Source organism: Peromyscus eremicus, chromosome 4 (genome assembly GCF_949786415.1).
Source record: "Peromyscus eremicus chromosome 4, PerEre_H2_v1, whole genome shotgun sequence".
Taxonomy (NCBI): domain Eukaryota; kingdom Metazoa; phylum Chordata; class Mammalia; order Rodentia; family Cricetidae; genus Peromyscus; species Peromyscus eremicus.
Genome location: NC_081419.1, coordinates 126,175,227 through 126,191,065, shown reverse-complemented (window position 1 = coordinate 126,191,065; position 15,839 = coordinate 126,175,227). Strand labels below are relative to the sequence as shown.

The following is a 15,839-nucleotide window of genomic DNA, read 5'->3' as shown; positions in this document are numbered from 1 at the left end:
GAAGCAGAGGCTCAGAGGCTGTTCGTGATTATCCGTCAAGAAAAGCCAAGTCAAGACTAGGATCTTGGCAATTCAAGAATCTTGGGTGCTACTTAAAATCTTCAAGGCCCAGTTCGAATGTCAAGATGTCTTTTCCTTTTTGTTCTTTTTCATTCTGTTGTATAGCAGAGAATTCCTTATCTTCCTTTCTGGCTGAAACTTATAGTCTGGACACCAGGTCTGATATCAGGCACAGAAAGAGAAGAAAGTTCCTGGGAGAACCCCAGCCCTGCACCACCCCGTTTCTATGGACTTTTCTACCTCCAAGATGTCTCTTCACTCCGGTAGTTGGCATGTCGGCTAGCTGTTACACAAGCCTGGTCTCTTTCTCTGGCAGGCAATTCTTTTTCTAGTCTGCTGGGCACGGTATCCTCCTGCGACGTTGCTGATCGCTCTGAATCCGCTATTCTCTTGCTTGAGCCACTGGACAATGCAAGCTAAAAGCCACCCAAGTTCAATCCCCTCATCATTTTACGGACGAAGCATCTGCAGCTCTGAGAAATCCTTTTACAAGCTTAAGAGAGCCTTCTAGAACTGTTGACTGTGGGCCCTAACCTAAAAAATCCCCACTGGGGCCTGCCTATGTTCCTGAGCAGTGTAGGGAGAGTGTCTCAGGCCCTACCAAACGCTGGGAGGAGGAGGAGGACACTTACACAGAAGGCTCCTTTCTTCCACCGATGGCCTTTGAGAGTTCGGTAGAGACGGCCAGCTGAAAATCCACCAAATACCCTGTTGTGGGAAAAGGCAGAAACCACAACGAGGGTCTTGTAAATGGTGTGAAGCAGGCTTGTGCCAGCCCCTGGGAATATCCTCACATACACTTACCCCATGAACATGAAGAGGAAGCAGGCAGTGGTCATGAGAGCTCCCCGGCTGGAGGGTGAAAGCATCCCAAGCATGGCCACAACTACAGAGGGAAGCAGAAGGCAGAGTCAGGAGCAGGGGGTCTGTCTGGCCTGAAGCTTCTGATGGGCAGACCCACAGGATGCTAGACAAATGGGGCTAGAAGAGACCCCTTCCTCTTTGGCCTTTGTAAGAGCACGGTTCTCTTCAGAAAAAGACTGGGTTGTAGCTGGGGCTGGAGCAGCTGCTAGGCCTTGGCTGTGTGAATCTAACCACAGCTTCTAGTCCTAAGAGTCCTTGGAATGAACCACTTAATGGGCCGAGAGCATTCTGAATGCCTACAAGCTGAATGTAACTTGACTATGAAAGACGGAAGTTAGCCTCTCCATGTTTTAGACAAAGAAACTGAAGCCCAAGAAGACTACGCGGCTATGTGGTCACAAAACTTAAAGGCATGAGGGTGAGGTACACACTTAGGCAGACTGACTCCAGACCTGTCTGTAAGTACGAGAGATTAGTAAGGGGTTTCTATATTAATGAGAAAAGTCCTGCTGTACGGTGGCACAGGCAGAAAAAGTGAGAGTTCATCTTAGCCTGGGCTACATGTAAGACCCAGCCTTGAAGGGAAAAAAGAGGGAGAGGGAGAGACCCGAGTTAGCCCTGCCCCTGACAGTGAGTTTGGGCTAGACAGACTGAAGTTAGCCTCTTAGTACTGATGTGTGCTTGCTTCCCTGACAACTTCTCAGGATGGCTCTTATGTGAACAGAGCTAAAAACAGGGAGGAGAATCACCACCACCAGGGCTTGGGGCTGCTGTCCAGAAAGCCTGCTCCTGGGAGATAAGCCTACGGTGGCTATGCCGCCAGATCAGGCCACATTCCTCTGATCCCCATACCCTGCCTACATGGCCCACTCACAGATCACGATGAGGATCATGCAGAAGAGCTGAATGCCTGAGCCCAGCAGAGAGCTGAGGATCATGGGGTACTGGGGTGGCCTGAAGACATCACCGTGCACAAGCTTCCACCCAGACTCCTCCATAGTGTCTTCCTGCAGCAAAGGGCAGAGAGCGAGGTAGGTTTGTGTGGACAGGGAGGCTCCTGCAGGGAACACCCCCATAGACCCAGGCTGCTCCATCAAACCAGCACCAGTCTGCCACAGGCTTCTCAGAGGAATGCTACATGGGGAAAGGAGGCCAAGAACAGGAGGCTTGAAGCTGCAGGAAAAAGTTCCCTAATTCCACAAAACAAGAGAATGGGAAACAATGCAAATACCAGCACACTAAAATGTTAACTGAATAGTCTTGGTTGGTGAGAGTCTGAAGTAATTTATTTTTTCTGATTATAAATAAAAGATGTATTTACTTGTATAAAAAGTGGTATATGTCATGAAATTCAAATAAATTTAAAGAAACAGAAAATGTTTAGTATATAAAAAAAATAAAAACACAGAAAAGGCCAAGTGCAGTGGTATACATCTGCAGTCTTGGCACTTGGGAGGGTAAGGCAGAAGGATTGAGAATTCAAGGTGAGTCTGGGCAATGTGACAAGAGACTGTTTCCCAACCTATATGTTCACACAGACGCATACTTTTCTATATGGCAGAAAGATCTAAACAATAAAATGACCTATATATGTAAGTAATGTTTATACATTAACATAAAATGATACCATTGTTTTCTTTAGTCTTGTTTCTTTTATCTATATTTATTCATGTACATACATGAATAGTTTTAAATAATAAATAGAGGGTCATACCATGTACTTTGTTACTTTCAAGTAATATATGATTTTGAACATTTCTCCATATTAATCTTTTTTCTTTTTGTTTTTTGGAGACAGGGTCTCACTTTGTATGGAGCTTACTCTGTAGACCAGCTGTCCTGGAACTCAAAGATCTGTCTGTCTCTGACTCCTGAGAGCTGGGATTAAAGGTGTGTATCACCACGGGCTCTCATATCAATTCTGCTAACGATTTTGTTTGGGTGTATATGTTCCTGTGTGTACATGTGAGGTCAGAGGTCAACCTCGGGCATCTTCCTCAATTGCTCTCCACCTTATTTTTTGAGACACAGTCTCTCTCTGGACTTCGGGGCCCACCTGTCTGACCCTTCAGCAGGGTTATAGATGCATGCTGCCACCCCTAGCTTTACGTGGGTACTGAGGATCCAAACTCAGGTCCTCATGCTTGTGTGGCAAAGCAAGCACTTTACCCGCCACCTCCCCAGCGCCACAATTAGTACTACAGAAAGGAAAAAAAAGAAAGAAGAAGGCTTATGTGGCGGTGTATACCTGTGGTCCAACATTCAGAGGCTGAGGCAGAAGGATCTCCAGTTTGAAAGAGCCCAGGTAACATAGTGAGACTCTGTCTCAAAAAACGAAAAGGAAAGGGGCTGGAGAGATGGCTCAGAGGTTAAGAGCACTGCTTGCTCTTCCAAAGGTCCTGAGTTCAATTCCCAGCAACCACATGGTGGTTCACAACCATCTACAATGAGATCTGGTGCCCTCTTCTGGCCTGCAGCTATATATGCAGGCAGAACACTGTATACATACTAACTAAATAAATCTTTAAAAAAAAAAGAAAAGGGAAAAAAAAAAATCTGTGCTATTTACCTGTCCCAAGACCACTCTTATGACAGTTTGAATCTGAATTGTTTTTTTTTTTTTCGGGGGGGGGGAGGGGGTGCTATTCCTGAAGTATAAAAAAAAATTTAAACAAGACGTGTTGGCTCACATCTGTAATAATAACACCACCAATACTAATCTCAACAACAAATATTGAAGCATCATGTCATTATTGTCTATGTGTAATTTCTTGTCTGTAAATACATAAGAAATGTTCAGTAGTACATTAAGAAATTTAGGATTTTTTATTTTTTTTGTTGGTCATGGTGATGTTGATTTTTTTTGTCTTTTTCTTTTTTTGGATACTTGTTGACTTGAACTCACTATATAGATCAGGCTGACCTTGAACTCATAGAGCTCCATCTGCTTCTGACTCCCAAGAAATAATAGGCATGAATGACCATGCTGGGCCTTGCTGATTTTAATACAGGGTCTTGCTATGGAGCCAAGTCATCTCAAATTAGAGATTCTCCTGCCTCAGCCTACTGAGTGCTAGGATCACAGTATATAATATCATGCCTGGCTCTAGTTTTGAATAAAAAAAAAGATTCTATTTATTTATTGAATTGTGTGTGGGGAACATGCATGCATAACAATGTTGTCAGAGGACAATTTGTGGGAGTTGGTTCTCTCCTTCTACCATGTGTGTCCTAGGACTCAAACTCAGGTTGTCAGGCTTGGTGGCAAGCACCTTTACCATGATGTGCCATCTCAAAAACTCTACTTTAGAAATTTAAAATGACAAATTAACCAAGTTTTCTTTCTGTGAATTCTTCCAAATCTACCACTTTGGGTGATTAGGAAACGTTTTTGTTCTTCCTTTTCAATGCCTTTGAGGTTTACTCTATGATCTCTCTCACAGGCGTGTGCATGCACATGCGAGCATGCAGGCCCGGCAGGGGAGAGCCCTCCTGTCAGCTCGGCCTCCCTCTTCCAGTCCACCCCGCCCCAGCCCAGACCTCGTACCATGTCATCCTCCTTGTTGTAATTGGCGATGTCCTTCCGCAGGGTCCGGATAATAATCATGCTGAGGATGCCTGCCAACGACAGGGGTTGGGGGGGGGGGGGCACTGCTAACAGTGGTCTAGCCCCAGGCCCTTTTCCAACAGGGCTTGGTCAGGAGGCCACTCCAAACCCTCCCTCACAAGTAGTCCACCCCAGCTGAGAAGGGGTGAGAAGGGGGTGTGAAGAGAAGGAAGCTGTTGAGACAGGAGAGACTGCCGCAGGATGCTGCTCTTTGTGTCAGGGAGGAGAGTTTACTAGAAATGTCCTGAACGATGGACTTCCACCCATGCATCAAGACTCACCTGGGGTACCTTTACCTCTCTCTATCCCTCAACAGTTCAGGGTACACGACCATCACGCTGCCTCATTTGTCCTGTCTCCCTCTCTAGGTAGCAGCATGGACAGGAAATGGGCTTCATGACCCCGAGCTCACTTTATGCTTTTAGGCTGAGCTTGTAAAGCCAGGGCGGCAGCCAGCCCCTGGGTAGGCAGTGGATAAGCAGGAGCTGCTGCTCCCATTGCCTCTCACAGGATGGAAACAATTGTCCTCATTCTACCTCTGCCCAGCATTCTCTCCACCCGGCTGTCTGCCAAGCTTGTTTCACGGCAGAACCACGCTTCTGGGGGTTGTTGAATGAGTCAATGACTGCACAGACAAACGTATCTGCTTTTCTCTAGCAAGCTCACCAGAGCAGAGACCAATTCCTGTGCATTGCCGTACACATGAGGCCTAGCACAGGGACATGGTGACTGACTGCGTCTGACCACACCTGGCCCTGACAATACCCTAGAATTTCCCCTTAAGTCATGGGCTGCCTCAGACTCACCACTCGACCTTCACTACTCAGAGCTCTCACCTGACAGGAAGAAGACCACGACGACAGAGTTAATGATAGAAAACCAGTGGATCTGCACATCACTCATGGTTAGGTAAGTGTCCCAGCGAGAGGCCCATTTGATGTCACTTTCCTAGCAGGCAGGAGGAAGCAGAGTCAGGTCTCCTGTTGGACAGAGAATCCCGGCCCAGAGCAAAGCCTCCTCCCTGGCCAGGGCAGGCATTCTGTCTCACCTCCCAGTGCACAGAGTAGGTGAAGTAGAGCCGATTCTCCTTAGTGGGATCAATTTCTTGGGGCGAGGAGTTGGTACCCTCAGGTAGAATACATGAACTCTTCTCATCTGTTTTGAGGTCTGTGAGAGACAGAGATCCAGTCTGCTCTCACAGTGGCCAGTGCTACTCCCCAGACAGGGCTGCTCTGCAGAGGTCTCAAGGTGGCCCTGCCTTCAGGGTTGAGTGGAGGTTGTGAGCATAAAGGTAACTGACTTTTACAGCTACACTCCCTGGAGCCCTGGCTTTCCTAAGGGACTTCAGGAGTAAAAAGGTATCTACATGGGGGAGGGAGGGAAGGAGGGTCTAATTCCCTCCACCCAAAAAGCAGTTAGCCTTCTACATTGGAGCCAAAGCCCCACTGACTCATTCGCCATTCAGTCAGGCCCACTCAGCACGCCCACTGTGGCTCCTTCTGTTTGCTCACTCAGTCATCTTTACTACTTCAGGAACCCAACATTCCCATGCCTTCCTCTTTCACTCATTTGTTTGCTGCCATTCATCACCTCATCTAGTCAATCAACATATGAACACCAACCATGGGTCAGCACCGTGCTGTCAAGAAAAGGACAGAGCGTAATCCTGAAGAGCTACCGAGGACATAAGAAATCTCAAAAAAAAAAAAAAAAAAAAAACTGTAAATGCTGAACTGTGCTTGTGACATTCACAGGAGAGGCAGGACAGTCCTCAGAGATGAGGTCCCATGCTTTACGACTGCTTCATGTGGAAAGTCATGTTCCACACCTTTTCAAAAAGCCAGAAAATCACTACTGTGGACAAAAGGCTTGGAGTGGTGATTCACGCCTGTGATCCCAGAGGTAGGCTGGAGACAGAGCTCAGTAGAGCACTTGCCTAGAATATGGGAGGCCCTAGGTTTGACTCTTAGCACACAAAAAGAAAAGGCAGAGGCAGGAGGATCCATGGGTTCAAGGCCAGTTTGGGCTACATGGTGAGACCCTGCTCACCATGGTGAGAAGAAAACAAAAGGCAGAGTACAGTGATGCAAGCCTTTAATCTCAGGACTCCAGATGTGGAGAGAGGCAGATCTCTGTGAGGTCCAGGACAACCAGGGTTATATAGAAAGACCCTGTCTCCAAAAAAAAAAAAAAAAAAAAAAAGTAAAAATAAAAAAAAGAGGAGGAGGCCGCGGCAGCAGAACCAAAAAGCCAAGTTCTACCAAATCCTGTGTGGCCACCGGGACTGGGCTAAGCTCTTCAACTCCTGGTCTCCTGCTGACCCTGGGCAATTTCAGTCTGGCCCATCACCCACATGGAGGGAGACAGTAACCTCGACCTGCTTCCCGGTGCCTTTCCCTGTACTTTCATGCCTTGTTCTTCACCCAGGCACACTAGTTCTTGAGAAGAGGCGCCACAAAGCCTTAATGTGCTATTTGGTCTTGGCCAAGTCACTGACCTCGTGAGCCTCTGGCTCCTCATCTGCAAGCACCTCTAATTTCCTGGAGTTGCTGGGAGGTGGTAGGCTTACATGGTCCCCAGCCCACAAGACAGGAGGTACATCTCTCCCTCATTCCCAACCTGCTCTCTTGGGGTACAGTGGCCTTCTCGGGATGAACCTATGTGCCACACCTGGGCCTACCAGCCAGTGAAGTGGTGAGAACGTGAGAAGACCCTCTGTATGGAAGCCCAGGCCCATCCAGCCCTGCCCCTCTGGTGACACCTCCCCACTCACCCTCCAGCCTGATGCTCTGGGGAATCACCTCGAAGCGGACGACACGGTATGTGTGCTCCTGGTCCTCTTCCATGTCCTCCCGGTGGTAATAAAGGATGAATGAGAGGTGATTGTGCAGGTAGATCTATAGCAGAGCAACAGAGAATAACAAAGAGCTAGCAGCCCCAAACCAGAAAGTTACTCAGGAAGCCCACCCCAAACACTAGAGCCTTCCTCTGTCCAGTTCACGACCGATCAGCCTTCTGAAAACACTGCTCTGGTCATATTCCACTCTTGCTCTGACACCTACTATGGCTTCCTGGGACTCAGATAAAACCCAAGTTTCCTTGGCCTGGCTGTCAACTGTCCTTTTTTTTTTTTTTTTTAAGCCAGCATACAAAATAATGGTTTCATTATGGCATTTTCATACATATTCTGTTCTTGTCTTGCTCAACCAGTGCCCTACCAATTGTCACATTAGCTCACCTGGGCTCTTCAGCCTGTCCCTGCCTCACAAGCAGTCCCTACCCTATACTTCTACCCATGGCATCCCAGCAACTGGGGGGGATGCTGTCCTTCCTCGACTCTACTCAGCCCAACTCTTTTCTAAGCCCCTCCGTCCTCCACGAGGCCCCGAATGCACAACAGCTCCCTGGCTAGTGGAAAGCAACCAGGAATCAAGACTCAGGGCCTCACACTACCAGTTCTCTCCAAATTAGGACATGGCCTCTATGCCACAAAGGAATGTCAGCCTTTTATTCCCTGGGAAATCAGATGAAGAGGACACAGTTATGTCTATGTCATTACTAGCTTACTCCCAGGATTTGTGTCATGAAATGTACACACAGACTGATTGTCAAAACTGCACAAGTGAGATACTGAGACACTGGGCTAAGGACACTCAGATTACTAGCCAAAGGTGGATGCAGGATTCAGCCCAGGAAGCCTACAGTGTGTTCTTGATCATCGTGTGGTCTCCTCTCCTATGCACTTTAGAAGGTCCAGGTTTCCCTTCTAGTTTTAATCTTACAGAAACAGAATCTAATATTCTAGTGTCAATCCCTTTATCTCTTTATAGTGTATGCTGGAGCCAGTCCAAAGCCACAGAATTCTCACAGCCTATACACCATGAGGCACTGGCAGAAATGTATTCTGGTTGACGCCCCTTAAAAGAATATATAGCCGGGCGGTGGTGGCGCACGCCTTTAATCCCAGCACTCGGGAGGCAGAGCCAGGCGGATCTCTGTGAGTTCGAGGCCAGCCTGGACTACCAAGTGAGTCCCAGGAAAGGCGCAAAGCTACACAGAGAAACCCTGTCTCGAAAAGCCAAAAAAAAAAAAAAAAAAAAAAAAAAAAAAGAATATATAAATTTATGTGTGTGTATACACATCTCAGCACATGTGATTTCGGCCTCTTGGGTACGAGGGACTGAACTCAAGTCATCAGACTTGGGAACAAACACCGTCACTTGCTGCGCCATCTCAGCAACCTGCTGACCCAGCCCTCTGAGCATGCCAGACACTGTACCTTATTGACATCTGTGAAGCCAAGACGGTAGCCATGCTCAAACTGCACATCTTTTTCTTTCTTCTTGTCATCACCGTCACGGTTGTTGGAGTAGAGCTCCAGCCGGGTGGCCACAGGCAGGTTGTCAGCAATGCTGAAAACCCAAGGAAGGCCTCACTCAGTCTCTCAGGACCACACTCCCACCAGAGCCTCCCTGGGCTGAGTTCAAGGTCAGCAGGATGTAGTGGGTAACTTACAGGTGAACGTAGTAGTCTTCCGTGATGCGCTCAGCCACCAGCCGGCTCTGCTCCACTGTCAAGGTCACTGGCTTGCTGGACTGGCTGCAGAGAACTTCACACTTCTTCTCACTGTTCATGAGAACCTGGAAAGGGGTGTTGACAATCCGGTCCCCTCTCAGCACCTCTCCTGCCATAAGAGAGACAGATGGAGCTCAGAGCTTCAGCCCTGTGGTGGCTGAGGTCAGCAGTCACAGGGCTGTAGACAGCAGGACAAAATGGAGCTCCAACGATGTCAGCAGTGCCACAGACTGGCTGTCAGGCTCTGCTCCACTGTTTCAACTGTCCCACCACCCTCTCTACTCGGTGTTCCATTGCTGGTAGATGCTCCACATCCTCCCATGCCTCTAGAGCCCTGGGTGGCTTCCTATGCCTCGTCTGTCATCCTGCCCCAGGATCCCCTTTCTTCGGATAACCCTTCCTGACCCTGTAACAGCGGACAGGTAATGTCTTCTCCATCCTGTTGGAACCCCTCATGAACTTGTTTGCTTTCTGGACAAAGATCAGATTGTGTGTGATCCACCCTAAGGCCAGCCCCTACCCATCTCTTAGCCATCTCTCCAACTCTCCCAGGTCACTCCCCGCCACTCTGCTTTGCCACCACACAGGTAATCTCAGTCACCGCCCCCTAAGCAGCCTTTGCTGACCTCCTTTTCCCCGCTCTGTACAGTGACAGTACTGTACAGTGAAGACAATATTCTAACTCTAGGCTACCTACTAATGCACTCTGCCTGATATTTACCAGCTTAGTCCCCGCACGTCACTTCACTGAGTTTCAATTTCCTCCTCCAGAAAATGAGACGGCAGTTGTATGTATTCTCCTTACAGACATACCAAGAACTGAGAGGTTAATCCCCTCCCAGGCACAGAGCAGGCAGGCGACAAGAACATCGTTTGCATCACTGGCATCACCTCTGCAGCCAGCTGGCCTCTTACCCAAGACCTTTCTATCTCTGTGAAGCTCCTCTACGTCAATGACATTACTTTGCAGTATGTTAATAAGTGTAGGTCTGACTCCCCTACTACCAGGGAGCTCTCTGAGCCAAAACCTACGTCTTAATGTACTGGCATCTCATGCCTGTTTCCTCCAAGGAACCTGATGCCAAGTGTTACACTCACAGGCACTGAGCAGCTGGGAAGCATCTACTAAACCCAACTGTGTTTTCACTCTGAGCAGCTCATTAGTTCAACAGTAATGATATGAAACTGGGGCAGGCTGAAGGAGACACACCATGACAACAGGCAGGACTACCACCCCCACATATGCCTGTGGATCTACTTGACACACTCAGATTGTCTTATCTACTCACTTACTCATTCATTCACCAACACATACTGGGAACTGGCTATGTGCCAGGCCAGAAGACACAATGTTGGACGGACATACTTGTGGAACTCATGACCCAAGTTCTAGTGAAACAGATGGATTAAATAATCAGCAAAGTGAAAATGTACTGTGTAAGTGCTGTCATGGGGAGCAGATCTAGGGAAGCAGAGCTAGCAGTGCTTGAAGGAGGAGCAGTACTAACCTGGTAAAGAGATGGAGAACAGTTTACACAGAGGCAAAGGCTGCTTGGGCCGGTGACTTTGAGATTACCTGTGTGGTGGCAAAGCAGAGTGGCGGGGAGTGACCTGGGAGAGTTGGAGAGATGGCTAAGAGATGGGTAGGGGCTGGCCTTAGGGTGGATCACACACAATCTGATCTTTGTCCAGAAAGCAAACAAGTTCATGAGGGGTTCCAACAGGGATGGAGAAGACATTACCTGTCTGCTGTTATGGAAAGATCACTCTCACTGCTTCATGCAGAAAAAGGGACGTAAGAAGTTGGCAGCAGTGGTGGCACCAGTCATGGAGTAAGGACAAACAAAGAAGAGAGTGTGTGCAGAGGCCACCATCACAGCACACAGAATCAAGAGCAGTGAAGGTGGTAGAGCTGTGGGAACCAGCTGCTTACTGGATACTAGGGATGAGGAAGGAGTGGTGCATGCAGGAAAGACACGAAGGTTTCCATGGCCAAGCTCTGTGAGTTGTCCATAGGAAAGGTCAGGCAGTTGGATGCTATGACTTGTTGGTAGGTAAGTGCCAAGTGACAGAGCCACAAACTCTACCGTATTAAAGAGAGCACGCAGCTGTGCAAGGTAGAAGCCCTAGGTGATGTCCTGAGTATGGCATAGGCCATCCAGGAGAGGAAAAGGCAGAGAGTGAAGAAGGTGAAGCCTCTGTCCCTCAGCTGCTATCAGATGCCTGACAGTGCATGTGAGCCTCTAAGTCTGGGGTCAGTGGTGAAGAGTGAGGACATCAACAGGACATCTGCACAGCTCATGGCTGAGGACATTTTATAGACAGCCAGAACCAGAGAGACAATAGCTCAACATGATCCCTGGAGTGGGCTCCTTCCTTACACCATGTCCTACTGCTCATTTCTTTGCAGGTCAGTAAGGAGCTGACTTGAAGAGAGGAGGAACTGCAGACAGAAGAGCCACAAACTAAGTGAGGCTGTGCCACTTCTTAAATCTGGAAAGTAAATTGAATTATGAAAGAAGGTGCTGGGTGGTGGTGGTGCACACCTTTAATCCCAACACTCAGGAGGTAGAGGCAGGTGGATCTCTGTGAATTCAAGGCCAGCCTGGTCTACAGAGCAAGTTCCAGGATAGCCAAGGATACATACACAGAGAAACCCTGTCTTGAAAAAAAACCACCACCACCACCACCACCAAAAAAGAAAGAAAGAAAAAAAAGAAGGAAGGAAAAAAAGAGAAAGAGGACATCCTGGTCTAGCATGGCTCATTTCTGAAAAACGCAGAACTATTCCTCTTTTTTTTTTTTTTTTTTTTTTGAGACAGGGTCTCACTATGTTACCTTGGCTAATCTAGAACTTACTGTGTAGACTAGGCTGGCCTTGAACTCCTAGAAATCCACCTGTCTCTGCCTCTGGAGTGTTATGACTAAAGGCATGGGCTATCATGCCTAGCTAAATCCCCCTCTCTCTTTTTTTTTTCTTTTGAGACAAGGTCTCACTACATACTCAAGTAGCCGGGACAGCAGGCCTGTGTCACTTCCTTTTAACAATGTACCAGAAGCCATGATGTGACTAAATAATACATGCTAATAAAAAATTTTCAAAAGAACCAATTCTCAAGGGCTAGGGTGTAGCTCAGTGTAGAGCACCTGCCTAGCATACCCAAGTCCCTGGGTTTGATACCCAGCACACCATGTCTCAGTGGTTAACAACTGTTGCACAATCATGAAGACTGGATTCAGATCCCAGCACTCAGAAGGCTGAAGCAGGAGGATCATAGGTTCAAGGACAGTCTGGGCAATGGGCAACATGGCAGATTCCAGGTCAGCTTTCGGAAGGTGACAATCTTATCTCAAAAAAACAAAAAGAGGGACCAAAGAAATGGCTCTGCAGAAAACAGCACTTGCTACACAATCCTGAGAACTAGACTTCATATCTCAGCACCCACATAACAATCCACGTGTACCACAAAATGCCTGTAACTCCAGCTCTGAGGCATCTCTTCTGGCCTCCAAGTGTACTTACATAAACTCACACCTATGAGCACATACTAAATAAAGCAGACCTTTTGACAATTGCAAGAACAACAACAAAAAGCCAGAGAGAACAAGTGTCTTCCTTCTCCTTGCTAAGACAGAAGAGGAAAATCTGCTGAGGCCCTTGAGGTCCAAGGAGTGTCTGTCTGCTTGCTTCTCTAGGATTTAATGAGAGATAGGCAGAGAAGAAGCATGAGCTCTACTGAGCTACACCCTAGCCCTTGAGAATTGGTTCTTTTGAAAATTTTTTATTAGCATGTATTATTTAGTCAGCTGTCCTGAAGAGGTAACTCCAGTCAGAGAATTGTGGTGATATTGTGTTTCCCAATATATTGCACCCTAATAAACTTATCTGGGGGTCAGAGAACAGAACAGCCACTAGATACAGAGGCCAGAAAATGGTGGCACACACACCTTTAATACTAGCATTCCGAAGGCAGAGATCTGTATGGATCTCTGTGAGTTCAAAGCCACACTAGAAACAGCCAGGCATGGTGACACACACCTTTAATCCCAGGAAGTGATGGCAAGAATCAGAAAGGTATATAAGGCGTGAGGACCAGGAACTAGAGCCTGGTTAAGCTTTTAGACTTTTAGCAGCCGTTCAGCTGAGATTCATTCCAGATGAGGACTCAGAAGCTTTCAGTTTGAGGAAACAGGATCGGCTGAGAAGTTGGCCAGGTGAGGTTAGCTTGTGGCCTGTTTGGTCTCTCTGATCTTTCAGTGTTCACCCCAATACCTGGCTCCGAGTTTGTTTTTATTAATAAGACCCTTTAAGATTCATGTTACAGAGAATATTTAACCTAGAATCGTGACTGCTATTTACCACTTGTGCCAGACACTGTGAAGGGTGTTCACACACTTTCTGAGTAAGTCTTGCAGAATGTCAATGTCTTTGCTTGCTTCAAGGTAAAGACAATCACTCTTTTCTTTTCTTTTTTGGGTTTTTGAGGCAGGGCTTCTCTGTGTAGCCCTGGCTGTCCTTGAACTCACTATGTGGACCAGGCTGGCCTCAAACTCAGAGATCAATCTGCTTTTGCCTCTTGAGTGCTGGGATTAAAGTTATGCATCACCACTGCCCAGACTTTTCTTTTTTACATTTCTTTTATTTTTTAAGAGTTTCATATACAAGGACTGTATTAACATCAATCTTTTAATTAAAGGTACAGCAATGATCTAGGGAGATGGTTCAATGGGTGAAGTGCCTGAGTTCAGCTCCTCAGCATAGAAATACTGGGTGGATGTGGTGGCCTGCCTGTGACCCCAGCACGAGGGAAACAAAGACAGGGGATCCCCAGAGCAACCTGGATGGCTAGACTAGCCAAATCAGTGAGCTTTAGGTTCAAGCAAGGGACCACGTCCCAATAAATATTGTGGAGAGCAACCCGGGAAGACATCTAATGTCAACCTCTGGCCAACACACACCAAAAGCAGAATAAGGGCAGAGCAAGTAACAGAAGTCACTAGAAAAGAAATGTCTATCTAGAAACCAAGGGAAAGCTGCTATGGTTAGAAGCTGAGTACTCTAACCCTGAAAACTGGTAAAGCCCAGGTTAGCTATTACCGAACAATATAACCAATGGCAAGTCAGTCTACAAAATAGACACACACATACAATCACTACCTCTGCAGGGTTATTATGACTCAACAAGCTAACACGCACATAAACTATTTACAACAGTGTCTAGCACATAGCAAGTGAAAACCATGCCAGGTCCCCTGTGAGACAGGCTGAAGCAGTACACGACGAGGCTTACCCAAATTCTCTGCCTTGTAGGTTATCTTGCTGGGCTGGCAGAAAGGCAATGAGTAGTACTCATAAGGAAGCTGAGTTCGAGAGCTGGTAAGCTTCACGGCCTACAGGAAGGAGAGAAACTGTTATTCCTCAATCCACCAGAAACAGAAGGCTGTTCCAAGAAGTCTCCTTGGCACTCATGTCTTTAGCAAGTTCACTGCAGGAGATAGGACTATAGCATGCCATTCCTGTACTGCCCACAATTCTGGATTTTGCTGTAGACGGCACCACAGATTTAGTTTAAAGCCACAGTGAGATTCAATATTCACTGAGTCATAAACATGCGGTCGCCCTTGGACAAGATAGGGCTCTTGAGTACCCTTCTGCAGTAGGCTTTAAGAACAAAGGGGTCTGCACCTACATGCAATCCATGTAGCCCTCTCCTTGCAGTTCTTTGGGCCTATAGCTCTCTCTTACTTCAGGCTTTCCCCCTGCCATTCCTCTCAGCTCTCCTCTGTGCTCATCTGATGCTTTCTCCTATCTAGGTCTCAGCTAAAATTCTCAACCCATGAGCCCTTCCCTATCCACTGTATCTAAATGAACTCCCCATCATTCCATTTCAACTCTCTCAGCTTCCACCAGAGCATGTCACATAAAATGCGATTATTGTATACTGTTTTAACTTCTTTCTTTTTCTTTGAGATAGTGTCTTACTCTGTAGCTCAGGCTGGCCTTGAATTCAAAATCCTCAGTGTTCTCATTACCAATGTGAGCCACCATACCCTAGTCTTTCCTACGACTTTAAAAATCAGTTTTTCCCACTTAAGATCACAGCACAGTAGACGTTCATTTAATGTCTGCTAAATGACCAAAGAGGAAAAACATAAAAACAATGAAAGCCTTCTACAATGGGAAACTGATCAATCATGATTTACTCAAGACTGAGATAGGAGGAAAGTGAACTCAAGTTACAGAGTAAAACCAAGAAAGAAAAGAAAAAAGGAAAGGAAGGAAGGGGGAGGGAGGAGAGACAGGAACAGAGACAGAAAGACAGCTGAGTCGGCAGGATGCCTGACTAGAATATGTAAAGCCACAGGTTTGATCCCTAGCATCGTATAAAACAGGCATGGTGACACAGACTTCTAATGCTGGCACTCAGGAGGTAGAGGCAGGAGAATCAGAAGTTCAAGGTTATTCTTAGCTACAAGCCAGGCATGGTGGTCCAGGGGATCAAACCCAGGGCATTGTGGGTAAAGGTGCTTGCCACACAAGCCCGGTGACCCGAGTTTGATCCACAGAACTCGTGTAAAGGTGGAAGGGGAAAACAAACTCCATAAAACTTACTGGGAGCTCCACATCCCTGCTGTGGCCCAGCCTACCCCACATACATTATGTATGTGGACATTAATAATAACAAACACAAATTTCTAAGAATGCTCAAGATCATTTTTGGCTACATAAGCT

The 15,839-nt window shown here is 47.1% G+C and overlaps 1 protein-coding gene across 1 annotated transcript in view; it reads right to left on the bottom strand.

Annotated features, from left to right (window-relative positions):
- Tm9sf4 (transmembrane 9 superfamily member 4) overlaps positions 1–15,839 on the bottom strand; it is a 32,964-nt gene that overhangs the window by 13,137 nt on the left and 3,988 nt on the right. The window contains exons 3-12 of the mRNA XM_059261658.1: positions 14,398–14,497; positions 9,047–9,215; positions 8,811–8,943; positions 7,305–7,428; positions 5,580–5,698; positions 5,368–5,479; positions 4,472–4,542; positions 1,799–1,931; positions 865–946; positions 693–768 (exon numbers count right to left, since the gene is read on the bottom strand). Of these exons, the coding sequence (XP_059117641.1) occupies positions 693–768; positions 865–946; positions 1,799–1,931; positions 4,472–4,542; positions 5,368–5,479; positions 5,580–5,698; positions 7,305–7,428; positions 8,811–8,943; positions 9,047–9,215; positions 14,398–14,497 (1,119 nt within the window). The remainder of the gene's footprint in view (positions 1–692; positions 769–864; positions 947–1,798; positions 1,932–4,471; positions 4,543–5,367; positions 5,480–5,579; positions 5,699–7,304; positions 7,429–8,810; positions 8,944–9,046; positions 9,216–14,397; positions 14,498–15,839) is intronic.